The sequence below is a fragment of the Galeopterus variegatus genome, unplaced genomic scaffold (genome assembly GCF_000696425.1).
Source record: "Galeopterus variegatus unplaced genomic scaffold, G_variegatus-3.0.2 Scaffold12, whole genome shotgun sequence".
Classification (NCBI taxonomy): Eukaryota; Metazoa; Chordata; class Mammalia; order Dermoptera; family Cynocephalidae; genus Galeopterus; species Galeopterus variegatus.
Window position 1 is genome coordinate 400,507 of NW_007726123.1, and position 20,370 is coordinate 420,876.

At 39.1% G+C, this 20,370-nt stretch overlaps 1 protein-coding gene across 4 annotated transcripts in view; it reads left to right on the forward strand.

The window, feature by feature from the left end:
- Positions 1 to 6: 6 nt before the first annotated feature.
- CERS6 (ceramide synthase 6) overlaps positions 7 to 20,370 on the forward strand; it is a 286,287-nt gene continuing 265,923 nt past the window's right edge. For 2 of the 4 annotated variants that reach the window (XM_008589425.1, XM_008589489.1), the window contains exon 1: positions 86 to 280. In XM_008589425.1, coding sequence (XP_008587647.1) covers positions 111 to 280 — 170 coding nt within the window. In that variant the 5' untranslated portion in view covers positions 86 to 110. Of the gene's footprint in view, positions 281 to 20,370 lie in introns of all 4 variants that reach the window. The other 2 variants (XM_008589359.1, XM_008589294.1) reach the window with 2 other exon arrangements.

Here is a 20,370-nt window from a genome sequence, read left to right on the forward strand (position 1 = left end):
GCGCGGGCGGCCCAGGCTCGGGGCCAGCCGGGCGCGCATCCCCGGGCGCCCTGCGCGGCGGAGAGCTCAGCGGGCCGCGTGAGCCGCAGGAAAAGAGTGGACAAAGCAAGATGGCAGGGATATTAGCCTGGTTCTGGAACGAGAGGTTTTGGCTCCCGCACAATGTCACCTGGGCGGACCTGAAGAACACGGAGGAAGCCACCTTCCCGCAGGCTGAGGACCTCTATCTCGCCTTCCCCCTGGCCTTCTGCATCTTCATGGTGCGGCTCATCTTCGAGAGGTAAGAAGGGCTGGAGCGCCTCCTCCCCTCCCCCTACACACACGCACACACGCGCGCGCACACTCGCGCGCACACGCACACACGCCCCCGTGCCCCCAGCGCTCGCACTCACGCCTGCCAACCTTTGTGTTTGGGGAGGGGTTGCTGACCCCTCTTCCCCGATTGCTCCCTGGGGGCCAGAGAGGGTCTGGGCTGCCTATAGATTTTCTCCGGGGCGCCGGGGAGCGGAAGGGTCGCCTCCCGTACTTCTCCTTGGCCCGGCTCTCTCCTGGTCGCGGCCAGGGCGTGCGAACAAAGGTGAGCTCCGCGGGGCTCGCCCCTCTCCACATGCGCCCGCGCCGCGCTGCCACGCAGGGCTTCCCCGCCGAGGCTCGCCGCCACCCACCTGACAGCCAGGAACGTTCCGGACGCGCGGCCCAGAGGAGGAACCGCGCACACTTCTATTCCTTACACTCCGGCACACGGACTGTGGGGACTGCTTCAAAAGAAGTCGCCGGGGACTCTGGCTTCTGGTCGCTATTTGGTTTCCATTCGTGACTCTGAGTATCATGTTCACAGCCCTGGGAAAAAGGTGACAATTGCATTTCAGGTCATTAGCGGTTTCTTTAAAAGAGGATATGATAGGACGGGTGCAGGTCCTGCAAAATGATGATATTAAATTGATAGTTGTGTCCTTTGAATAACCATAAACTTTTTCGATACTAGAACACATCTAAAGAATTGTCATATAATTGTATAGTCCCTCGATTTGGTTGGGTATCTCTATCGTGTCACGCACAAACTTGTGTTAACTCTCATGGAATCAGTCTTAGCCACGAAACTAGATTTTGTCTGCCATGCATTCACTGGGTGCTTTTGAAACAAAACCGGGACAGCAGCACACACTTCTGTCTTTTTCTCAACTGAAAACCTCACCTTCCCCTTCGTTCTTCCTCCCCCCACCCCGTCCCTCAGTTCATCAGTAAAGGCTGAATTTCTTAGATCAGAAAGTAGAGTTTAGATTTCATTTCTCACTTCCACTCCACTCTCTTGCTCCACCCCAACTCACCTTCGTTGTTTCTTAAGCCTTTGCTCTGTTATCTTGTGTTCTGCTTCTTTTCTCCTAAAACCACTACTGAGGATGGCAGAATGTGTTTTTGTGGCTTTTGGTGCTGGAAATGGCAACGAAGCTTTATGGGAATAAAAAGTATCTTTTGTTTAAAAAAGGTGTATTTTTCAGTGGGTAGTATTGTTGCTGGAGAACTAAGTCAGCTGTTCACACGCAGAAATTTACATGCCCGCAGAAAGAGATTTAAAAACCTATTTTAAGATAATTGGGGATCCAGTACAGATATGTCATTGATCTAATCCAAAGCTGAGAGATACTGTGAAAAGTGGGTGTGTTCGCAGGTCTAGAGTTGCTTCTAGAGCAAATGTTTACTTACTGAACTCTGTATCTAACCTTGCAGTCTCTCCAACGACAAGCAGACTCTGAGGAACAGCAGGTTGCTCTGTGTTGGCACATAGTGGGGGCTCCCCACACAATCACTGAATGACATCCTGTCAGTTTTGCCTGATAATTTCTGGCTGGAATCTCACTTTTAGATAACTAATGCATTTGAAAGAGATATGCAGCCTTATGTTTTGGAGAACTAATGAACTATGTGCGGAAAGCTGCGTTTTCCTGACATCCTTCTCTATTCTGTTTCCAGGCAGTTCATTAGGTTGGAAAAAATATTTATTAGAGAGCAAGGATAACTTTGTACTTAGACACTCTGTCTTTAAAAAAAACCACTAGAGTAATAGTTGAAAACTGGAAGTTCATTTTTCCTCTTCCTGAACATTTTGTTTTTCTTTGCGTAATCCTGTGACTTGACTTACAGTCACACAAAGGGGTCAGCTGCTTTCAACTATCAGACACAGCAAATGTGCTCATATTGATATGTACAGAGTTGGTCAGTTTCCTTCAGGCCACTGGTTCAAGTAGAAGTGATTTAATGACCTGTACGGAAAGTGAAAGTTTATGATTAATGTTCAGAATAATCCGACATGAGACATATACCACAGGATGCTACTGACTTTTGGAGGGATCTACTTTATTTTTTTCCTATGGTAGTGACAGCTCTGTTTTTAGTCATTCAGACTCTCTATTCTCTGAAAACTCCAAGGTATAGTTGTATTTAAGTTAGTCTGCATGTTTCTTCTCTTCTTAAACTTAACGGACACCTTCTGGGATCCAGCCTATGGCCTTCATCCCAGTAGCACTCATCAAGGTCCTGAATCAATATAACTGAGCCAGCCAATATTATTATCACTGATGTAACTTACTTTCAGTACACTTTTAACATGTTTTTCTTTGGAGTATTATATAATGTATAACATGATTTAAAGAAGCCTGTTGTGAATCCCATTATAAAATGAAATGCTTTTGTAATAGGAACAATTCCTTCAAGATTCTATTCCTTTTATGCTTCTATTGTCATTTATTTCAAAGCTGAGAACATATCTAAGAATTACATGATTATCCCAGATCTTTATTTCCCATTAAATGGGGTCAGTAATGCCTTTATTGAAGCTGAAATTGTGAATTCAAATGCCTGTCCTCAGTCTTATGTGTTTCTTCTCTATGAAGAGAAACACTAAAGAATTGATTAAACTGGGCTATAACCAGTTGAACAGCTCTATCTTTTTGTTTTAACCCCCACTGTTGTGGTGAAACAGTGCATTGGTAGCCAGAACATGCCATGGTATAGTACCATATGGACAGCAATATGGAAACCCAGCATGGCTGGTTAAAAATGGAGCAGCCTAAGGTCCATGACTTTTGGCTGAGTCTCAATAGCCCAAAGCTTGGTGGTTTTTAGCATAGCCTTACCACTACACTTAACTCTGGGTAGGGGCCAAAAGGGCCACCGTAGATACTATTTGCTTGACAAAGTAAATATCTGTTGTTTAAAAAGAACAACTGGATGGTTTCTCTTAGAATGAAAATTGTAGCATATACCATTATGTCATATTTTTGACTTGATGACAAGGAACAAAATATTATTTAATAATGTAGCATTACCATCTATTTGATGAATTTTGTCAATTTAATTCTTATTTAGGTTCAGTAAGCCATTCTCAGGAATTATAATAAACGCTTTTTCCAACTTCACTTTTTTCAAAAACGTGTTTGCTATGGTGTTCATAAATGTAGAGTTAAAGTTCTGCTGAATCTCTGTTTGGAAATAAAGATTCTTTGAGTTATTGTTATAAAAAGTAACTTTAATGCCTGTTCCTCCTTGTGGGCTTAGGAGAGATACAGAAAATATTGGTTGGGAATCAGAACATTCAAGCTCTAGTCAAAACTTACCTCACACTGGGGCATCTCCTAATTTATCTCTGTGTATTTTTCCCATTTATACAGTGAAGTAAATGCCTTTGTAATCTAAGGTTGCTTTCACCCTCCCAACACCCTGATTCTCGTGAGTCTTCTGTATTTGAAACTTACTAATTATTATCTCGTGGAACTTTGAAACATGCTAAACATCATTTTTTTGGCAGGCAGAAGTAAGTCCTCTAAGAATAAAAAAATTTTTTTTCATAGAAATATTTTAGTCAATTGTTTTGTTTCTTGTATTTTTCAATTGTGTTTTGAGTGGGAAGAATCATTTGGATCATTATCATTTGTGTTCTAAAAAGCTACAATATTTTGGATTAGCCAACAAAGAAGATTCTAGAGAGAAAACAATTGCTCCCTTTCCTCAGACTTCTTTTTGATGGAACCCAAAGTAGACCTGGCACCTCATGTGATGACTGGGTAAGAAATGAGAAGCTCATTCCTGTTAGGTTGGCTTGCAAAATATCAAGCTGTGTGAGGAGTGCTATACTTCATGAGGCTGACACCAGACAGTCTGGCCTGGATCATTCAGCTCAAGAATGATCTGCCACCCCCATACCATTAACGAACGACAGTGTCTCAGTTGGTGGGCTTTTTCTTATGAATTTATTTAGTATCTTTGCCTTGCCAGTAGCCTTGGGTGAGGCCCTCTAGGACAGTTGGGGGAGGAGGGAAGGTGAAAGGGTGAGGGAGAGGGGAAAGGAAGAATGATGTGTTCCTGGTGATTAGGGAGGGAAGACAGAAGTGAGTGAATGGCTGCTAGGAAAAAGTCGGGTATTAAAATGGGTGAAGTTCATTACTGAAGGATGTTCCTGTAGTGTGCCTCATAATGAAGAGATGGATACAATCAGGTATATTTTAAAAGCGTGAGAACAACTTGCACACAAGCATGGTTTTTCTCATGCAGTTAGTGCTGTATATTAAACCCTGTAAATGTATCTTATTTAACTTGTTAAATGATGGTGTGATTCAGATAAAACTATGGATACCTGCTTTGCCAGATACTGATGTAAGAGGCAAGAGTTGGGTTCAGACACAAATAGGGTGCCTCTTACAGTTTCTGACTGGGATAGGAAAATTGGATGACAACGGATGGTTTGTTAGAGAACAACCTAAAATCAAAGGTGTAGTATTCTTTGCAAAACTTTCGTACAACTTTCTAATCTAGCCAAATAAAAGGCTTGCATTTACATGGTGCAATAGTTTGGCTATTTGTGATAGGTTGATTTGTGGGTAAAAGGCATAATGTTACTCCTAATGGGCAGGGCCTTAGAATGGTGGGGGGGGGGGTAGGTGAGATAACTTTAAATTATCACAAATGATTTAACGTCATCAAGGATTATAACATGAATACCCTGAGTTCGCTTACGACTTTTCTGTCGAAGATATCTGAATTCTCTATAGACAGGGCTAGATCATTTTCTCCTGGATTCCTAGTTTGTAAGGTACTGCAGAAGTGGTTGCTCTTCTGTGATGGGGAAGGGCAGGTGGCAGTGAAAGGAAAGTAGATTTTCATGTGAATTTCTTCCATTACTATTACTAGTCCCATGGTTTTGTCAGATATCACTGCACCTTCTTCAGGCTTTACTTGTGTATTTTACTCACTTGACTAAACCTGAAGATTTCAAATGTTTATTACATATACTTACATTTCTTTTTCGATCACCAGACGAAACCAGATTTTCTATTTCTTACAAAGTCAGGACTCTCCAAATGTTCTTGTACACTGCATCCCCCCGCAATCATTTTTTGATCAGTTCATTTCTTAAACACTTGAGTTGGGATATTGGGGTTCCAGATTTTGTTTGCTATTAACTAGTTGTGTCATTTAATGTTTTTTAGGAACCACATTTTTTTTAAGGTAAACAAGATTGCTCAGTCATTCTTCTATACTAGTGATGCCCCGAGAATCTTTATTCCTAAGATTTTATTTTTTGGTTTCTCCCCCCGCCTTCCTTTTTTAAAAATTATTTTATAATCTCTTTTTTTATCACTCTTTCCTGATACCATAGTCTTTATTGACTGCTTCAAACACCTGTGCTATGGCAGGATTGAAGACAAAAGGGTGATTCCCACAGTGCCTTTTTTGGGTGTATGGTTAGTAATGCTGTGGATGATTGGGTGCCCAGGGCACATGTTCTGAAGCTGTGACTTGGTGCTCACCATTTATTTTATGTATGGATGTTGTGAATAACTGCTATTTTTAATAAATAACTTTTTAAATTTTGAAAATAATAGTACTAATATTCCCTAATCAGTTTGTTACTTTAGATGAAACAAAGGATTAAGAATTTAGGAAATGCTCCTAACTTTATACAGCTTAAAATAGCAATGTAGGCATTTGGAACTAAGTTTCTTGCTCTAACAATTTTGGTGATCTCCTATTTTAAAGCAAATATTGTGAGATCATACTGTATGTGTAGACGATCCCTGACTTAAGACAGTTCAATTTATGATTTCTCAACTTTATGGTGGTGCGAAAGTAATATGAATTCAATGGAAACTGTACTTCAGATTTTGAATTTTTATCTTTTCCCAGACTAGCAATGTGTGGTCGATACTCTCTCAGGATGCTGGGCAGTGGCTACAGCTCCCAGTCAGCCACATGATCAGGAGGGTAAACAACTGATACTCTTAACAATATTGCCAAGATGATTTTGCACAAGTGTAGGCAATTGTAAGTGTTCTGAGCATGTCTAAGGTAGACTAGGCTAAGCTATGATGTTTGATAGAGCAGGTGTATTAAATGCATTTTTGGCTTACATTTTCAACTTGTGATGGGTTTATCTGGATGTAACCCCATTGCAATTCAGAGAGCATCTGTACATGGTTTTAGATGCAACCTTTTGGCATTTAATGATATAATCTGAACATTTTCCATGTAGTTAAACTTACTCAAAAGTATTTTCCATGCCTGTACATTATTCTGCACTGTGGGTATTCCATAATTCACTTAACCAGTCGTCATCTTTTTGTTGGACATTTAGGCTAGTTCTAATTTATGTATAGAAATCTTTCAATTCCTGATGATTTCCTGAGGAATGTTTCCTAGAAGTGGCATTTCTAAACCCAAAAGGATAAATATTTTAGTGCTCTTGATAGATGCAAATTGCTAAACTGTTGTCCAGAAAGGCTATACCCATTTGCACTTCATTATCAGAATGTAGATTATTATCATTTGAGGAATTTTTGCTTTGAGAGTTGAACAAAATGTTACCGTTGTTATGTAAGTGTGTTTTTAGATTACTTATGATGATCTTATTTTAAAAATTGATTATCATTTGTATTTCACTTTCTGTGAATTTAGGTATATTTTCCTATTGGGATGAGGAGATTCAGTTTTATCTCTTTTTTTTGGTAGGAAAATGGTGGCCTTCGATTTTTTAAAAAAATTTATAAATGCAGAATGGTCTGGTCTTGGTCTTTTTCTCTGGTCACGTTTATAACTCTTTTATTTCTTTCTGCCTCCCGCCTCTCCCCCACAAACTAAGTCACTGTCATCAGGAAGGAAGCTTCTCAGATTCTATATAAATGGAAGCGGTGCCTTAAAGAGGGAGAAGTGGATGATACCCTGACGTTATTATGGACAGTGAGGCAGAGAGAAAGGGCTGGGGGGAGAGAAAGAATGAGGCCTCAAGAACGAGTGGGTTTTTTTGAAGGAAAACTCAGGGATGGAGCCTAAATTCCTTTATATTGTCTTTCTGAACTTTTGGGTAAAAATGACTTGTGCAACTAATCCTTAAGGAAATACAGTACAAATCAAAAACACAATGAGAGGGCCGGCCCGGTGGCGCACTGCTACAGTGCGCTGCTTGGGAGTGCGGCGGCGCTCCCGCCGAGGGTTCGGATCCCACATACAGACCGGCTGCTCACTGGCTGAGCGAGGTGCAGGCGCAACACCGAGGGTTGCAATCCCGTTGCCGGTCCCGCCCCGGTACGGGCGCGACACTGAGGGTTGCGATCCGTTGCTGGTCACGAAAAAAAAAAAAGACAAAAAGGAAAAAAAAAAAAACCACAATGAGATACCACCTCATACCCACTAGGATGGCTGCTATCAAAACAAGCAAACAAATAAACAAATAAAACAAACAGAAAATAACAAGTGTTGTCTAGGATGAGGACACATTGGATCTCTTGTGCACTATTGGTGGCAATGTAAAATGGTGCCACTGCTGTGGAAAACAGTTCCTCAAAAAATTAAAAATAGAATTACCGTATGATGCAGCAATTCTACTTCTGGGTATATTCCCAAAAGAATTGAAATCAAGGTCTCAAAAAGATATTTGTGTACAAATGTTCATAGAAGTATTATTCACAATAGCCAAAAGGTGGAAGCAACCCAAGTGCCCATTGATGAATGAATGGATAAACAAACTGTGGTATATACATATGCCTCAGTCTTTTCAGGCTATTATTACAAGTGCCATAGACTGAGTAATTCATAAACAACAGAAATTTATTGCTCACAGTTCTGGAGGCTGGGAAGTCCAAAGTCAAGATGCCAGCAGATTTGCTGCCTGGTGAGGACCCACTTTCTGGTTCACAGATGGTGCTTTCTAACTGTGTTCTCACATGGTGGAAGGGGCAAGGCAGCTCTCTGGGGCCTCTTTTATAAGGGCACTAATCCCATTCATGAGGGCTCAGCCCTTGTGACCTAATCGCCTCCCAAAGGCCCCCCTCTTAACACTATCACACTGCTAATTAGGTTTCAACATATGGATTTTCGAGGGACACAAACATTCAGACCATAACAACATACAATGAAATATTATTCAGTATTAAAAAGGAAGAAAATTCTGCTACAACATGGATGAGCCTTGAAGATAGTATGCTTAATGTATGAAAATAAGTATGAAATAAGCCAGTCACACAAAAGACAAATACTGTATGATTCCACTTATATCAGGTACCTAGAGTAGTCAAATTCATAGAGGTAGGTAGTAGAATGATGATTGCCAACGGCTGGGGGTGTGGTACAGAGTTTTCAGTTTTGATTTTGCAAGATGAAAAGAATTCTGGATGGTGGGATGGTTGCATAACAACACAAGTGTACTTAGTGACACAGAACTGTACACTTTAAAATGGTTAAGATATTTTTATGTTATGTGTATTTTACCATAATTAAAGAGTAGAAGGTACAGTGACTTAAAAATTTTTAAAAAGTCACTTACTAGAAATAACTGGCTTCATTTTGTTGGCTTGACATTTTTCTAAGTTAGAAACATCCCAGTCCTCTTGATCTCAGTTCCATCGAGCATTGTTTTTTTTTTTTTTTTTTTTTTTTTTTTTTTAATGCATAAGTTTCTTCAGATCTAGGAGAGCCTTTTTTCTTTTCAGGATCATCTGGCATGGATGGTTGGGAGGTGAGGTGATGGAAGGAAGGTTCAAAATCCAGAGAGCACGTATGTGTCCTGGAGCATTTTTGGAAGGCATGTGAACTGATCGACTGCCTCAAGTGCATTTTTTAATATGAAATTTAACAGTAGTAAACTGGCATGTATGGAAAAGAAGACCAAAGTCTCTTAAAAAAAGCGCATAGCATAGTTTCAGAGGATTCCTAGGATTAAAGTAAAGGCATCCTAGTAAGTACACAATCCACTTAAGGCAAACCAGGGTGATAGGATTCTCCTAACGTAAGAGGCCTAGGCCCCAAATAGGTCCTGTGGAAGCTTTGGGTGGGTTAAGATCAGATTTGACCCTCCTCCCTAACTTGTAATTTAATTTTATACTCATAAGTAAGTAAGTTAAACACTTGAATACTTGAAGGTGATTTTTCTAAAATGCTACATATTATAGAGTTAGTCAGATTGTAAGCATTGTCAGGTACATATTATTGAACAGTAGTTTTTTTAAAAATAAATTTTATTATGTATATCTGAGGTTTACATATAGATACATATAAATAGTACAGTAGTTACTCTTAAGTGAGGCAGATCAACACATCTATCATCTCACAGTTACTTTTTTTGTGACAAGAGCAGCTAACACCTACTTCTTTAACAAAAATTCCTAATACAGTACAATTTTACTAACTTTAGTCCTAATGTTGTACATTAGATCTCTAGGCTTGTTCATCCTACATATCTGCTGTTTTGTATCCTTTGACCAACATCTTCCCATTTCCTCTGAACAGTAGTTTTTGAAGTTTATTCTAATATCTGGTCATTGTGCAAAACACTGCTTTTCATAATTCATACTTTTTTTTTTTTTTTTAATAAGGAGAACTTTGTTGCCTCACCTCTGGCCTTCCAAATGGACTTTTCTTAGACCACTCCTGCTTGCTTTTCCTACTTTTTCCTTTTATTACCTGAAAATTGGATTGTGGTGGTTGTTTTTGGCAGATGTGAGGCAGGAGACACACAAATGGTTTTTAATTGCAAGAGAGAAACATTACTAGGTAACCTTTTTCACACAGTGACCTAGGAATGACATTTGTGACTTGCCATTGTCTACAAAAATGTTATATCTTATCTTTGAGGTTTTCAGGTTACAAAGCTACTGTTGCGGTGCTGGAGCTGTGATTGAGATTCTATTTTTTTTCTTTTCCTCCCTTCCTTCCTCCCTCCCTCCCTCCCTCCTTTCTTCCCTTCTTTCCTTCTTTTCTATTCTCATTGGTACAGAAACTTTAAAGACACGGGGAAGTCTTGGGAGAACAGGACCAGGACAGAGTTAAGAGTTGGGAGAGGATAAAGAAAACCATCTAAAACCTTGTCCAGGGACAGAGTTTGGCAAGTGTCAGAGTAAAAGCTGCCAGCTAGTCTAAGTGGCTCTGTAGATCTTATTTTAATAGATCACCATTTCAAAGCAGAATAAAGTGACTTGGTGATTTAAGCAGAGTGGCAGTTGTGGACACAGTAGCTTGAGTGAAAGAAAATTGAGAAAGAAGAGATCAGTCATTTAGGCATTATGGAGATGGGGAGATTATCAGGGCTTTGTGTGTCAGTGGGTGTGTTTTTTTCTTTGGATACAAAGGAGTAGACTTGATAGTGACGGTGCGTTTAAATTATGTTCCTATTTTGTATACTTATTGCAATTAATTAGAAATGTTAACTGGAATTTAAAGGGAAATGGATGGGATATCAGAAAGATTATAGAACGTAGGCTGAAGTCCAAACACTGCCCCTTCTCAGCTGTTTAATAGTGGACAACACACTTTCTGAAATTTGGTGTCCTCACTTGTGAAATGAGGAATATGCCTATTTTGTAGTATTGGAGGAGTATGTAAAAGTGTATTTAAAGGAGACTCAAGAAAAACTGGTTCTTAAAAATACACATGATGTAGAAAATAATTGATACCATAGTACAGCATATAGCACCTACTGGAGAAATAATGTTCTGTAATGTGACTTAATGTGCTGGGTGTGTGTGTGCTGGAGGGGTATGGGGAGAGGGTGTAGCTTGTGGAAGCAGTAGGACCTGTTTATATATTTGATTCCGGAACTGGAGGATTTACTTGTTCTGTTAAGTAAATATTTAAAGTTTCAGACTTCAAGCTCCAATCGCTTCGGCATTGAGCCTGTTTAGGTAGGAGAATACTTCTAAGCCTTTTCTTCTCAACTGTTAATGATATGGATTGTACCCCAGGGGCCTCTCTGTATTTGGTGGCAGAAAACTATTTCTAATAGTGGGGTTTTACATAAGTGACGGCAGCTGTGCTACTTGGATCCTGACACCTTCTCTGGAAGATGGTCTTCCACTTGTGGAGTTTTCTAAGGAAGCTGTCTTTCAGTGGAGGGAGGTGCAAATATCCTAATGTACTTACTCCCTGCCTTTTTTATTGCATGTAGTCTCAAGGGACGATTGATTGGGTATTCCACCACTGGTAGTAACAAACATCATATTTGGCTTTTATATTAATTTAAGACCTGGACTGCATTCTGGCCCTGCCACTGATTAGCTACAGGTGTAAGAGCAAATTATTTAACTTCACCACACCCAATTTTCATCTGAAACTTATAAGGTTACTATAAGATTAAATGAGATAATACATGCATTGTGTTTAGGGCAACGCCTAGCTCATTGCAGAAGTGATTACTTACTCTTCAGATTTATTTAAAGCACGCATGCACGTGCACACACACAGTCACTTTCTGAGTGTTTGTTGGTACTCTTATTTCCAGAAATGAGACTTTACTGGCCTAACCGTTACGTCATGAACATGTGTGATAGACCCCATTTTTGTATGATAGACCCTATTTTCGCCAGTTAGGGTTGTTGGTGTGGTCATTTGGGTTTTATTTTTCCTATTAACTTTCCTCTTCTCTTTTTCCTTTGAGGAAGATTCTGTTCTTCTGGTTGTAGCTGGCAGGAAACAATTCTAGCATCTTAGTGAATAACTGGACCTTGTCCACCTTACACTCATGTAATGTGTTTTGCTGAGGTTGTACGTTAATACTTAGACAGCGTAGCAGTATTTCTTTCTTGTTAGAGCCTCACAGAAATAGGAAATCCTTGAACCTGACATGTTGATTTCTTTCAGAATTTTAAGCCTAGTGGATTATCTTAATTTGATCCTTAAGAAAAAGAAATTCAGTCTAGTGGTGTTGGGATCATGTTTATGAAAATACAAACATTCAAAATTGACTTAAAATAATACTTATGTATTTTTTCCTTAAGAGGAACAGATTCTCACCCCAGATTTGAACTTCCATTGGTGTGCATGTGGCTGACCACAAATTAGTTTAGAGGGGATTTGCACCTGTTTTCAGCTACAAGCATTTTTCTAGCTCTACTTAGGTTTAACATAATTTGTAAGTAGTTAGCCATGTAAGTAATTTAACAAACTGCTACTTTTTTTTAAGGCATTGATAGAGGCATCTTAGGGTGATCAAATATGAGACTTCTAGTGGGTTGTATTTTAAATAAGTAAGAAAGGCAAAGATGAAACTACAATGCTGTACAATGACAAATTACCAAAAACTGCCTCTATTTTATTTCATTCATAGTTTAATACAGTTATAGACTTTCTACTTAAAAAGGAAATTGAAACTTATTCATTCAGAAGTGAGTCTGTTGTAAGTCAGACAACAGTGGTAGACCAAAGAAGTGGGGGATGGTGGTGGGAATGGTCTTCCCCTACATAGCAGTCTGGGTGTGTTACCTGTAGAGGATATGAAAAAAACGTTAAAATTGGCTAAAAGTTGGTCTGCTTTTTATAGCACCGTGTGAAGCCAATTCTAAGCATAGAATTGACGGAAGTGATAAAATAACTTCTCCCCACTGGGCGCACTGCGTTTACCCTCCCCCACCGCACCCCCACACCACTACCAGACACACTTTGAGAAATAGTGGCAGAGATAAGAATACTCCACCTTGCATTTTATATAACAAGATACTGAAGCCTAGAGAGACAAAGTCACTTGCCCTCTGTCACCCAGTCACATGCTGGCAGAGACTGGCTGCTCTGGAGCCCTTGGCAGTGCCCTTGTAGAGTGACCGTCTCATCTCGTCTTGGTTTATCTGAGACTGTCCCAGGAAATGCCTCTGTCTAGAGAGAACTGGAACTGTTGGTCACCCTATCTGGTTGCTCACCCCGTTAAACCCATGCCGGTCCCAGTGAGGGACATTGTCAACAGTGAAAATGGCACCTCTGCCTCTCTGTAAGGGGGACTTAAAGTGGCTGTGGGAAGAAGCTTCCTTGGTGATTGAGGTGTGTTGCTTGTGTCCAGTGTACCACATTCCATGGCCTTTTTTTTTTTTTTAAAGGCAACCATTAAGCGTGTGTTGGAGCTTCTGAGGACAGAATTCCCCCTTACCATAGTGAGACCATAAATTTTTTTGTTTTTCTCCTCCTTTCATCTCAGTGTGTGTTAAGTTTGTGCAGTGCCCATGCTTAAATGGCTGCTTGCAGAATTGTGAAGGGACTAGAGAGAGAACAGAAATAGATACACAAGGGGTGGTTGTTAACCAGACGTTATTTCTAAGAAGGGTTCAGGCAGTCAAGTGGTTTTGAAGATGTGTTTTATGTTCGTGGTTTTGTTGAGTTTTACGATGTGTGGAGCTTACTTTGGCTAGTGCTAGGTATGGTTTATTTGAAAGAACTGGGCTCCTGAAATAAACATGCCAGTGAACTACATCTTAGAGTTTAACCTGGGAAGTGCCAGGAAATTCCAGATGCTCTGGCAGTCCCTCCCTCAGAGGCGAGCTTGAGCTGTGAGGACACACTTGCCTGTGTCAATACGTGTGCTGTGCCCCCCAGCCCACCAGCTGTCCACATCTGGCACAGTATCAAGGTATGTAAGATTGGGCTGAGGGCAACTTGTCACCAGTTTAGGACCAGGCTTTTCATTTCACTCTTTTAACTGCTATTTCCTATTTGCCCAGGGCTTCCACATCTTCTTACCTTCCCCTCTAGCTCACAACCTACTCTGTCTTCATATCTCAAGTATCCTGGGTAAATGGAATTTCTGATTGGAAAGAGAATCTCCCTTACCTTTTTTTGGCCCTGAGCCCTGGTTACCACCTGGTCTGTTATTACTCATATTTCTCAGGGCAATAATGAGTTTGGGGCAAATCCCTTTACAGGGATAGTTAATAAAAGCTTTTGTCAACTTTTGCTAACTTTGATTTTTTTGTGTTTAAAAAATATGTAATAAATAACGTGGAATAGGGGCCGGCCCGGTGGCGCACTGCTACAGTGTGCCGCTTGGGAGCGCAGCGACGCTCCTGCCGAGGGTTCGGATCCCACATACAGACCGGCCGCTTACTGGCTGAGCGAGGTGCAGATGCAACGCCGAGGGTTGCGATCCCGTTGCTGGTCCCGGTCCGGTAAGGGCGCAACACTGAGGGTTGCGATCCGTTGCTGGTCACGAAAAAAGACAAAAAGGAAAAAAAAAAAAATAACGTGGAATAAATGCTCTTTCTGTTTTCAAAGTTAACTTAATGGTTGTAGATTTTCTTCTGATTAAAAAAAGGGGAAATAAATTTGGGTTATTGCACTCCACAATTTTAAAACAACAGTTTATTGTTTGGCAAGAAGTTTTCCCTTCTGTCAGAGCTGAAGATGAGACAAAAATTTTACATTAAAAGCAGGAATCTGGGTAGCCTTTCTCGCCATCATTTCCCATTCTATTTTCCAGCTATTGTCTAATCCTTTACTTAAGGGTCAAATCTAAGGAATTTCAGTTCTTTCAAATTGTCTAAGGTTTTTCTAATTTGGATGCACTTAGTTTCTAGGAAATTCTTATTGCACTATTTTAAAAGCTAATCTAAAAGAGTCAGGAGGCTGTTCTGAATGGGAACTGCTAAAGTAAATAGTGTATGATGATATATTCTGGATGTTGAAAACAGATTATACTGATCTTTGCAGATGAAGCTAAACAGTCTTTTTGGTTCAGATTTGTTGGGGGGGTGAGGGTGGAGAGAGAGAGAGAAAGAATGAATGAATGAATGAGCAGGAGAGCATGGTTGCAGACACTGACTCTGCACAGCAAGAGGGAACACACAGAACCCTTACTTTGGCTTAAAATTTCATCTTGGAGAAACCCTGGTTGAGTGACCATTAAACCCTAGTGGGTATTAGCTATAAACCTCAGCACTCAAATGTGTAGTCATTATTTGCTTAACAAATGTTCTTATGGCATTGTTAGAAAAGTGCTTTGTTTTTTTAAAGTAAACTTTTTATTCTGCATGTACATATAGATAGAAACATGCACAAAAGTACATCTTAATGTACAGCTCATTGAATTATCACAACAAAGTGAACACACTGTGTGCTCCCTAATCAGAATCAAGGCATAGAACATTGCTAGCACCCAGAAGCTTCCTCCTTATGAGTTTTTACCCATTTTATAAATTAAGAAAAAGTCATTTGCAGTATGAAGATGAAAGGCCTTATCTATGTGTTAGGCCTTCCCACTGTTCCACTTAAGGTCTTTGGTGCCTTATGGAGGGAAATGCAGGTGTTGGCACCTGCCATTACAACAGAACCCTCCTCTCTGGGTTGTTTGTACATATGCTTGGATGTGTGTGTACAAAACGTGATTAGTATTTGGCTATCAAGTTTAATTAAGAAATTATTTAGAAAAGAAAGAATGGGAAGAGGATATGAGAATGTGAGAAAGTAAGGGAAAGAATCATAGTCAGAACACCCATTTTCTTTCCCACCTTATTAACTAATGATAATGTTGTATAAGCATAGGCATTTGTAAATGGACAAAAATTCAGTGTCTGCATTTTTTTTTTTTTCTCCTTTTTTTTGTCTTTTTTCGTGTCCGGCAACGGATCGCAACCCTCAGTGTCGCGCCCGTACCTGACCGGGACCAGCAACGGGATCGCAACCCTCGGCACTGCGCCCGCACCTCGCTCAGCCAGTGAGCGGGAACCGGTCTGTATGTGGGATCTGAACCCTCGGCGGGAGCGCCGCCGTGCTCCCAAGCGGCGCACTGTAGCAGTGCGCCACCAGGCCGGCCCCAGTGTCTGCATTTTTAAAAAAACAAATTAAGGATGTTAAGCAGGGATAGGTTTGTAAGTTTGTTGATGTGCTTATGTATCCCATTCGTTCAATGCAGACGGTCTCATGGGATTCATGGTTTGAGACAAGGGAATCAAAGCTATTATATACTTTGAATTCGAAAAGGCTGTTTATTTTGAACATTCAGTATTGATTTGTGACATCAAAATACTGTATTTGTTTTGAAAATAATAACGTTAAGGCTTTCAGTGCTTTGCGTTTTAAAAGTTACACTGCCCTTAAAAACATGTATCCTTTAATGTTAATTTTTCTTATTTAAGAAGTTTTCTATTCTGTTTTTGGATGTATCTTCAATTTCCTTTGTCCTCTTCAGGAATATCAATTATACATCTGTTAGATTCCTTTTGTCTACCTTTCATGTCCATCATCTTCTCTGTAGTCATTTTAATATTATTGGGTTTTTCCATGTGGCTTTAGTTTCTTCCTGCCTACCTACCGTGTGTCTTTTTCAGTCATGCTTATTCATTTATTTTTTCTATTGCTCTTAATGTTTCTGTAATATTTTTTTTGTTGTTGTTCTTTTTGAGACCGGCCGCACCGTGCTCAGCCAGTGAGTGCACCGGCCATCCCTATATAGGACCCGAACCCGCGGTGGGAGTGCTGCTGCGCTCGGCCCTCTGTAATATTTTTGAAAATCTTTTCCTTCATACTATCTTGGCCTTTTTTGAAAATGAATTTTATATTGTAAACTTTATTATTTTTTCTTTTTGAAATGAATAGCTTCAAAACTGTAGAAAACACTTACTGCTTATGGATTTGATAAAATTATAAGGTAAGGGAAGACTGTAAATTTAGACTCAATTATTAAATTTAATGGATATATAAAAAATAATAATTTAATGAAAAATAGGTGATTATACACAATATTTTGCTTGGTATTTCATGGACATCGTGTCCAGTGGTCTGAACTGGGAAACCACAAGTTTACAAGAAGTAAATAAGTAGTTGTTTATTAGTAATATATCTTGGCTTTAGAGAATCAGTATAAAGCACATTGGCTCATAAATCAGGTTGTTTGGCTCATTTATGAGTATATCAGGCAAACTTTCTCAAGATTATTGGCTCTTGCTCCTGCTGTGGTAGTTTTTATGCTTCTGTGGGTCATGTTTGGTCTTACAGCAGGGTAGCTTCAGGGCTCTAAATGAAACATTTGTTAATGTGTAGTACATTTACCCTCTCAGATGCAGGTAAGGACTCACTATTCCTGTTATCTAAGTAAGCCTAAGGCAACAAGTTGGAAAGGGTTTAAATATATGTGATATGTTTATTAAGTAGATGATCGCAGTAGATGTTGCAGGTTTCAAAATTATATACCAAAATAAACTTGTATTATTATTATTATTATTATTATTATTTCTATTTCCTATACAGAAAAAAAGAATAGCAAAAGAGGTTAGCTCATCTCCCCCAAGCCAATTCTTGGATAGAAAAAGGAATCACAGCTTCCAGCTATTGCATTAACTGTGCTTCTCTCAGGAATCCTCTTTTTCTTATCATCCTATTATTATCACCTTGCCCTGGGTAATTCTTGAGAAGGAAGCTGATAAAGAAAAAATCATTACATGCATATTGTGAAAAAGTGTGAAACAGTAAAACAGGGTATACAACGAAAAATACAGCTCCTTTCTCAGAGACAACCATTTACAACTGCTTTTTGAAATTTTTTCTATGCATAGCCAAGCATATATGTTTCAGTCAATTTTGGCTGCTAACAAAATACCATACATGGGTTAGTTTAAACAACAGAAATTTGTTTTCACAGTTCTGGAGGCTGGGAGGTCTGGGCTCAAAGCACTGGCAGATCCAATATCTGGTGAGGACCCTCTTTCTGGTTTGCAGATGGTTGTCTTATCACTGTACAGTCACATGGTGGAGGTGGGCAGTGGGGGAGAGAAAAAGGGAGGAAAAAAAGAGAGAGAGAGAGAGACAGAGATCAAGAGATCATCTCACCCCTGTCTCTTCTTGTAAGGGCACTGACCCATTCATGATGGCTTCACCCTCCCTCCTAATTACCTCCCAAGGGCCTACCTCCTAATACCATCACACTGGGGATTCAGGCTTCAATGTATGAATTTTGGGAGGATGTAATCATTCAGTCCATAGTAATATATCTCTCTGTATACATTTTATTTAATACAGACTATATGAAGGATCTTCAAAAAGTTCATGGAAAGAATCATATCATCTTTTAATTCTATTTTTCAGGAACTTTTGGAAATACCCTCATATATGATTTTTTGTACTTTGTTTTTTACTTACTGTATCTTGAACCTCTTATTATAGAAATACTTGAAAGTCAGCTTTTTTTCTTGTAAATGGTTGTGTAGAATTTTGACATATATATTATATAGCCTATAACATGTAGTATATTTATCATAATTTACTTAAGCACTCTCCTATCCGTGGATCTTTAGGTCATTTTCAGTCATATGCTATTAAAAGCAACATCACAATGGCTATTTTTGTACATATGTATCTTTCTCTACGTGTGAATTACTTTAAGATAAATTCCTATTAGTGTGGAGTTGCTGGGTCAATTTGAATTTTGATAGACATCGTCAAATTGTTCTCCTAGGGGATTGCACCTGTTTATATTTCTATTAACTGAAAGAAAATTTCTAACACTATAATGGAACTTTCAAATGTTTTCCAATTGACTATATGAAAAATGGTATCATTTTAATTTGCCTTTATTTTTAAATGCAGTTCAGCAATTTTTCATATGTTTTAAAGCTACTCATGTTTAATTTTCAGTGAATTACTTACTCTTTTTGCCTCTTTTGAAAATGTTTATTTTATAAAGGCTTTCTATGCAAAATAAAGAAATTGTCTATTTTTTATGTATATTGTGAATATTTGTCTATTTTTTATCTCTTGACTTTATGATTTTTTTTCTGGGCTGAAGATTTTTATTTTTATGTGGTTTGGTTAATCAAGGTTTTCCCTATAAAGTACTACATTTTCTCTTGAGCTAGTTTCCCCAGAAAACAGCCCTCTTCTAGCCTGCCTGAAGGTTGTAAGTCTGCTGCCACCATTCTCACAGCTAACCAGTGAGCTAGAGATGCACCCTTAGTCCTGTGTTTTGGTCACTGTGCTCAGTGTTGCATAGGCCCGTCCTCTGTGATTCAGCCTCTCCAGGAGTAAACCACCCCTTCCACTGCTGGGGCTGGGGAGAGCAGTCACTTGGCTTCAGGGACCCAATCTGGAGGTCTGCCTGATCCTCATATAGACCTTAGACCAGTCCTCTCATTCCAGCTGATTCTTGCACCCTGACCTCTAGAGGTATGTGGTGACCACGGTTTTTGACCATTTCTGGCATTCTCTACTCTGAAGCCTCACTACTCTCAAAGTATGGACCACAGACCAGCAGCCTCTGTCCCCATCCCCAGGGAGCTTATTAGAAATGCAGCAGTTCAGGCCCTGCATCATAGACCTGCTGGATTACAGAATGTACATTGCTCAGGATGGCCAGGAGATTCTTGTGCATATAAAAATGTGAGAATGTCTTCTTTGACTTTCATCACCGCAGGCAGTTAGGCTTCAGCTGTCTCCACTTGGCTAATCAGTTACCACTCACTCTTCTGCTTTCTGTCTTCCAAAATTTGGGGTGACATCTTGTATCTGTTACCATCTTTTGTCCTTTTGGAATTGTACCTTCTTTATTCTTGATAATGATTTTATTGGGGTTTTAGGAGAGCTTGGAGATAAAAAAAATTTGCTTTATTTACTGTGTTTAATGAAAATGATCTCGTAGTATATTATGGTTATATTTTTTGTTTAAAATTATTAAACAAAATTATTAAAATTAATTTGGGTGTAAGAAATGAGAACCTCATTAAGAGTGGTGTGAGAAATGGGAAATCTAGATTTAGTATTCTTCCCCTAATTGTGTAGCCAGTTGTCTTAACATGATTTATTAAATAATTCATATTTTCCTCTCTGAAGTACTACCTCTATCATATTCTAAACTTCCATTGTATTATGACTATTATAATTATTATAACTTTATAATAATATATCTTGCTATCTGGTAGTACTAATTTCTCTTCATTTTTAGAAGACAGTTTTAAAACTCTGAGTTAAAATAAACAATTTCTCTATTTACCATTTATTTTAATCTTCATTTTTATTTATTCCATTTTTACGTTTACTTATGAAAGTGATAGGGTCATTAACATTTTTATTTCTAACTAGATTTTTAAAAATATACTAAATAGATATGCTTTTTTATGTGTATACTTTTTAAAATTATAGACT